General features: G+C 42.4%; 1 protein-coding gene across 2 annotated transcripts in view; it reads left to right on the forward strand.

Moving 5' to 3' along the window:
• TP53BP2 (tumor protein p53 binding protein 2) overlaps nucleotides 1-6866 on the forward strand; it is a gene marked incomplete at its 5' end in the record, with an annotated part of 68119 nt that extends 61253 nt beyond the window's left edge. Inside the window, 2 exons of one of the 2 annotated variants that reach the window (XM_081186360.1) lie at nucleotides 628-827; nucleotides 6067-6866. In XM_081186360.1, the coding sequence (XP_081042486.1) occupies nucleotides 628-827; nucleotides 6067-6108 (242 nt within the window). In that variant the 3' untranslated portion in view covers nucleotides 6109-6866. Of the gene's footprint in view, nucleotides 1-627; nucleotides 858-6066 lie in introns of those variants that run through there. The other variant, XM_081186361.1, reaches the window with a different exon arrangement.

A 6866-nucleotide genomic window follows, 5' to 3' on the forward strand; every position in this document is an offset into this window, starting at 1 on the left:
TGGACATCACAACAGAAAAGTCCTTTCTCCAGATTCCCACCAATGTGGTTTTCCTCCATGGGTTTAGAAGCCAAAGAATAAGGATTGCTTCTGTTCTGATTTATGGATCAGAAAGCATGTCAAGTCCCTGGCCTCTAGTAATGTAGTTTACCAAATATAACCTTAGTTGGTTCAAAACAAAACAAAATATTATTTGGTCCTCTTTTGTTTTCCCATAACTTTTCCATGGACAACAATTATTGGTCTCTTCTTTATTTTTTTAAGGTTACTACTTTTACTTTGGACAGTTTTTGGACACAATTTTTTACTTTGTAGAAGCAATAGCAACACAGATGGTGTGCTAATTGTTGCTGTTTTAGGAAGTCTTTTCACATGCTTTCCAGATAGGAGATTCCCCCCCCCGCACTTTGTGTTTCTTTCTAGTTTGTGTATTGCTCCATTAATTGGTTGGGAACTCCCTACAGCCTTTTGGAAAAGCTCTATTAGGTTTACAACTAGCACAAAGATTAGAATTGTCTTACAGTTAATGGAAAGACCACAGCAAACTGCAGTTCCCATATTGGAACATTAAAATGAAGAAATGTTTTGTTACGATTCGGTTGCTTAGTACTCTCTTCTCCGTTGCAGGAGTGCAAGAGAAAATGGGAATAATGAACAAAGGAGTGGTGTATGCTCTCTGGGATTATGAAGCTCAGAACGATGATGAACTGTCCATGAAAGGAGGAGACTGCATGATGGTTCTTCGCCGGGAAGATGAAGAAGAAATAGAGTGGTGGTGGGCACAACTAAATGACAAAGAGGGATATGTGCCACGTAATTTACTTGGGGTAAGTAAACAGTAGCATCAGAACCATTGCAAAGTATTTGTAACCATTACTTGCACCATTTGGCTTTATAACTCGTCTGCCTCTGTTTGTATCCACATTAACAACCCTGTGAAGTAGTTACAGATAGGTAGCCGTGTTGGTCTGCCATCGTCAAAATAAAAAAATTCCTTCCAGTAGCACCTTAAAGACCAACTAAGTTAGTTCTTGGTATGAGCTTTCGTGTGCATGCACACTTCTTCAGATAGAAGTAGGTTAGGATGTATCCCATAATGGCAGCAACACACTTGAATTATGATCTTCCAAGCTTCAGGACTTCAGTATTGATGGACTCTTGATATCTTTTCACTAGGGTGTTATAGGCTGAGGGTATACTTCTCAGTCTTTTTGAGCAAATGTCTATTTCTTCTTGTGGTGCAAAAGTGCTCTGTAATTAGCCACTAAAAGAAACAGGGCTTTTGGAAGGCTTCCTAGTCATGTGATCTTACCTAGAAAGTTTCCTTCCTGCTTCTTCTGCTTAAATCTTTGCATGCTTGCAGACTGAGGAGAGTTTTGCTTGTGTGTTTATACAGTTTTGTTTTGTTTTTAAAAAGTGGCTTCCTGGTATTTTCTAATCATTTTGAGGACAAGTAAAAGTTTCATAAGCCATTCTTTCTACAAGCCATTCTTTACAGGGAGAACTGTGTTTTGAGTTCTTTTCTTTTCTTCCCTTTTCTTCAATTTGCTGCCCTTGCAGCAATGTGGCAAATCTCTTTGGACTGTATTTTCCATTTATATCATTCTGTGCCTCCACAATACAGTAAAACAGTAGCAGATGGACTTTGGCATCACTTTATTTCTAAGTCCTCTCTTCGTTAATCTTTTTATACATGTCTAGTATCTCTGGTCTGGCAGATAATCCGTCAGTGCTGGTAGGGTCTTAACTTGTCTTGGTTTCAGCTGATTGATATTTGATTCCTGGCAGTGCTATATCCTCAAAACAGATAATTCATGTGTTCACAAACCTGAACATTTTCAAAGGCAGCTTTGAAGGATTGGAATCCTTGTTCTTTCAAAATCAGCTTTATAAACTGAATCTCTTCTCATCCTTGTATTTGTCAGAAATATTGCTCTGCTGGTGCTTATCTGTGCTTAAAATGACTTTCACCAAACGTATCTTTAGAACTCTTGAGAACAGTCTTCAAACACTATTTCCCCCCTTCAAACAACTCTTTCTAATATTGTGCAGATCACATGTTAGTATTTCTATAAAATATTTTGACATTCTTGTTTTTCCAACCCATAGTCCTCCCTGGTTAAGCCTTTTGCCTCATTACTGATTGATAATTTAATAATTCAGTATGCCTTTTTCACATCAGACAGTGATCTGCTACTTTTAGCGTTGACTGTCACATCAAGAGTTAGAAATTATCCTGTAATACTGTTTTTTGAGGTTATTGCTAGATTAGGGAAGCAAACACTGCATAAAGCGTCGTAATAATGAATTATGGCTGCTGAATGAAGGCCATTGAAATAGGGATGTATTTATAGCAGTGTTGCCCCTGGGCAGAAGAGACCTGCTGCTCCCACCGTTTTTCTCCATGCCAAGACAGCTGAGGGAGAAGGCTCAGGTGAGGGAAGGTTTGCTCTATATTGCAGGGCTGCCTCCTGATTCTGTGGCTGTCTCTTCAGTAGCTGCTGCCCAGGCATCTCGCTCACATCCAAGCCAGTCTACCAGTCTATCCCTGCCCTGCTGGTTGCAGCCTTTTGCTCCCCCTGGTTCAGGGCAAGGAAGGAGATCCTACCACCCTAGAATCTATCTATCCTAATAGTGGCAGTGGGGTGACTCAAAGTAAAATAAACCAAACATGGCAAGGAGACTCGAACTCACATGTCAACCTGCCCAGACTGGAGCCCTGTTGCATGCTCATTGGCCAGAAAAGCACCGCCAATCAGATGGGGATTCTGTTCACCATCACCACTACCTCCTTCTCCTCATACAGATTTATTCCATTTTCTGTGCCAGCAAAAAGCAAAAGTCCTCCTGCACCATCTGAAAGGAGGCTACTAATCTGCACAGTGCCTCAGAACGCTTGTTGCTGCCTGTCCCCATTGGCTGCCCTGGGGAGCTGCCCAGTTTTCCCTCCTGTTAATACATCTTTGCATAGCAGCACTGCTGTTTTCTGTGCTATAGCAATAGACCAAAACAAAGTAAAGCACAAGGAACCACTGCAAAAAACAAACAAGTTTAAAAATAAGAAATGGGTTATGCCAATTTTAATGCACTGTCTACTAAAGCAGTGGTTGACAGCTGTTGGTGTATTGGCTGAAAGTGGCCTTGCTGTTGTACTACTTTATGCTTCTAGAATGATTGTCCAGGGCTAAAAGTCTCAAAACACTTCACTTAAGATCTCTGTAGATAAGTGGAAGTGCCAGGCTGCACCATTTGTGTTGTTTTTTTTTTAAATAAAGCACATTGCTGCTAAGTTTCGAGTCTTACAGTTAGCCCATGATCTGCTCCTAGAGGGCTTGCTAGCCAAGCTACTTGCCATCACAGCATTAAGCACAATACATTTGCTACTCCCAGCCCAACCCTGTAACATTTTGGTTCCTGCCGTAGAGCTCCAGGATATTAAACTAGTTTGGTATTTGAATGTCAGCTTTGCTTAGTGCTTCCACTCACTGTTGAGAATTCTTAGTGTAATGCTCTAGCCATTTCCATGAAATGATTGACATTCTTGAGATGTTGAGTGACATTCATTTCAAGATACTTAGCCAACAAGAGGGTAGCAGTTTTATTGTATCTTCTTGGGCTTTCTCATAACTGCTTTCCCATTTGATGCTGATACACATTTCCGGAGTCCAGGTAAGCATGCCCTACAATCAGAGCAACTTAATAGACATGCCTGGAAATGCCCTTCTCTGCAAATGGAGGGTAAAAGGTAATTGCAGCTAATTGTTTTTGCCTGTGGCGTTTCTCCTGTGGTTTCAGCAGACCTCAGCTCCTGAGGAAGAAACTTTTTCTGCATGGAGAATATAGGGGAAGCAAAGGAGATATGGCTTCTTAAATTTCCCTTTGGGCTTCTGTCAAAGACATCAGCTTTCACCTTTTACAAAAACCAGTCACAAGGCAAACACATACTCCAGACTCCCAGATTCTCTGCAGATGAAGTGCTTAGCTTCACATGATATGCAGTTTCCCACTAGCAGAGCACCTCTTGCCTTGAGGTGGCTTAATAAAGAATTTTTTTAAGGGAAGGGCAAGCCCTGCTACGTAAAGAGGCTGGTCAGATCAAGGCATGACGCATGGCAAACTAACACCCACTTCCTTGCAAGAAATAAGAAAGTGGGTAAAGACCAAGGGGGCCGTGGGAGAATACATGTTGCCTCCCCTTGTACCTGCCACCCTGTTCCATTCAGAGCAGTTTCAGAAGTCAGTACAGTAACTTTTTTGGTATGCAGCCCTGCAGCAAAGAGGATTTCCCTCTCCATCCTCCTGTGGAGGAATATAAATAGCCAGGAGCGCTGCCAAGCCCAGCTGCTCCCTTCTTTTTCCTCTGTCACTAAAGAAGGTGGTCGAGAGGTAGCAGGCCTAAGATGTAGACACAGTTGCCAAGGGCCGCCCAGAAAGGCCTCACGGGCCGCATGTTGTGTGTTGGACCACCCTGATCTGAAGCATTGCTTCTGCCATTCATACCCGCTTGACTGCTGCTAGCAATTGATGCAGACCTGTAGAATGTGAAGGTTCCCTGGAGTTGGCAGCAATTTTAAAAAAGTGAATTGGTAGATCAATTTTGTCGGCTTCAGTAGGAATTGCTATGGCAACGTATGTGTTTTTACAAAATATAAATTGCACAGTAAAATAGGCACAGATCCTGCTGATCTATTCCTTTTTACACAGGTAACTCATGAGTTTTGTTGTTGTTGTTTAGTCGTGTCCGACTCTTCGTGACCCCATGGACCAGAGCACGCCAGGCACTCCTGTCTTCCACTGCCTCCCGCAGCTTGGTCAGACTCATGCTTGTAGCTTCGAGAACACTGTCCAACCATCTTGTCCTCTGTCGTCCCCTTCTCCTTTTGCCTTCCATCTTTCCCAACATCAGGGTCTTTTCCAGGGAGTCTTCTCTTCTCATGAGGTGGCCAAAGTATTGGAGCCTCAGCTTCACGATCTGTCCTTCCAGTGAGCACTCAGGCCTAATTTCCTTAAGAATGGATGCGTTTGATCTTCTTGCAGTCCATGGGACTCTCAAGAGTCTCCTCCAGCACCATAATTCAAAAGCATCAATTCTTCGGCGATCAGCCTTCTTTATGGTCCAGCTCTCGCTTCCATACATTACTACCGGGAAAACCATGGCTTTAACTATACGGACCTTTGTCAGCAAGGTGATGTCTCTGCTTTTTAAGATGCTGTCTAGGTTTGCCATCGCCTTTCTCCCAAGGAGCAGGCATCTTTTAATTTCGTGACTGCTGTCACCATCTGCAGTGATCATGGAGCCCAAGAAAGTAAAATCTCTCACTGCCTCCATTTCTTCCCCTTCTATTTGCCAGGAGGTGATGGGCCCAGTGGCCGTGATCTTCGTTTTTTTGATGTTGAGCTTCAGACCATATTTTGCGCTCTCCTCTTTCACCCTCATTAAAAGGTTCTTTAATTCCTCCTCACTTTCTGCCATCAAGGTTGTGTCATCTGCATATCTGAGGTTGTTGATATTTCTTCCGGCGATCTTAATTCCGTCTTGGGATTTATCCAGCCCAGCCTTTCGCATGATGAATTCTGCATATAAATTAAATAAGCAGGGAGACAATATACAGCCTTGCCGTACTCCTTTCCCAATTTTGAACCAGTCAGTTGTTCCATATCCAGTTCTAACTGGAGCTTCTTGTCCCACATAGAGATTTCTCAGGAGACAGATGAGGTGATCAGGCACTCCCATTTCTTTAAGAACTTGCCATAGTATGCTGTGGTCGACACAGTCAAAGGCTTTTGCATAGTCATGAGTTAACCTGCATTTAACTTGTATGCATTCAGCTTTATGTGCTTGGCAATGAGAAATTAAAAGGGGTTGGGAAGCGTTTGTGGGGGAAGAGACTTTGGCAATCCCACCCACCATTGGGCTCCATGTGTTTTGACTCTGTGATGTTGGCTTTATGTGCTATCCCTGGAATGTAACCCCAGCATAAGTTGAGAGTCACCTGTATTCAGGATTTGTTAAGCACGTCTTATGTACCTTGAATTGCTTATTTTATTCTCTTTCTCCCTCCCCAGCTCTACCCAAGGATTAAGCCAAGGCAAAGAAGCTTGGCGTGAAAACATTCTGAACCGATTTTATGAAGTACCAGCCGCAGGACGAGTTTATCCTTCTTACGGAAGAGAATGCATTCTTTGTGGGTTTGCACCACTCTCGGGAGACATTTCTATTTACAGTGTGATATGAAAGCAATACTGAGTGTGCTTTGAAAACAGATGAAGGATAGAGCGCATTCACAAGTGGCGGGAGACATTTCCCCAATCTGGAATGCGACTTTCAAGCAAATGGATTTAGCTCCATTTAGGGAAACTAAGCCCTATTGGTCAGTCACTGCCCTTTTTGCCTCTGCAGGTGGCTCCCCCCCCCCCCCCGTAATGCTAATGTACCAGCAAGAACCAATCATTGCTCATCTAGACAGTTGTTCTCTTGCTCCTCTGGTTCCCTTCTCTAAAAAAGGGCCCAGTGCAAGTTAACCAAGCTTTTCGTACAGAAACAAATAATGAACATTCTGCTTACGGAATGTATTTTAGTAGCCGAGTTAATGGTGTGAAAATGACATAATGCATCTTAATAAATAAGGAACCTAAATTCAGTTTTGAGCAATAACTTTAAAGGGCAGTAGCGTTTTAGGATTTCCAAAGTATCTGAAATGTGTTATACTGCAAGTAATGTAGTTTCTATAGTGTTTTTTAAAATAAATCTTGTCTGTGTTTTGTAACTTGGGCGTTCGATATAGAAAACCCGTGTACTCTACATCTCACAAATTTTGTTAGAACTTTTTATTCTTAACTGTGATTAAATTTTTGCTTCAGAAATA

The sequence above is a fragment of the Podarcis bocagei genome (assembly GCF_964188305.1).
Source record: "Podarcis bocagei genome assembly, chromosome: 3".
NCBI classification, from domain to species: domain Eukaryota; kingdom Metazoa; phylum Chordata; class Lepidosauria; order Squamata; family Lacertidae; genus Podarcis; species Podarcis bocagei.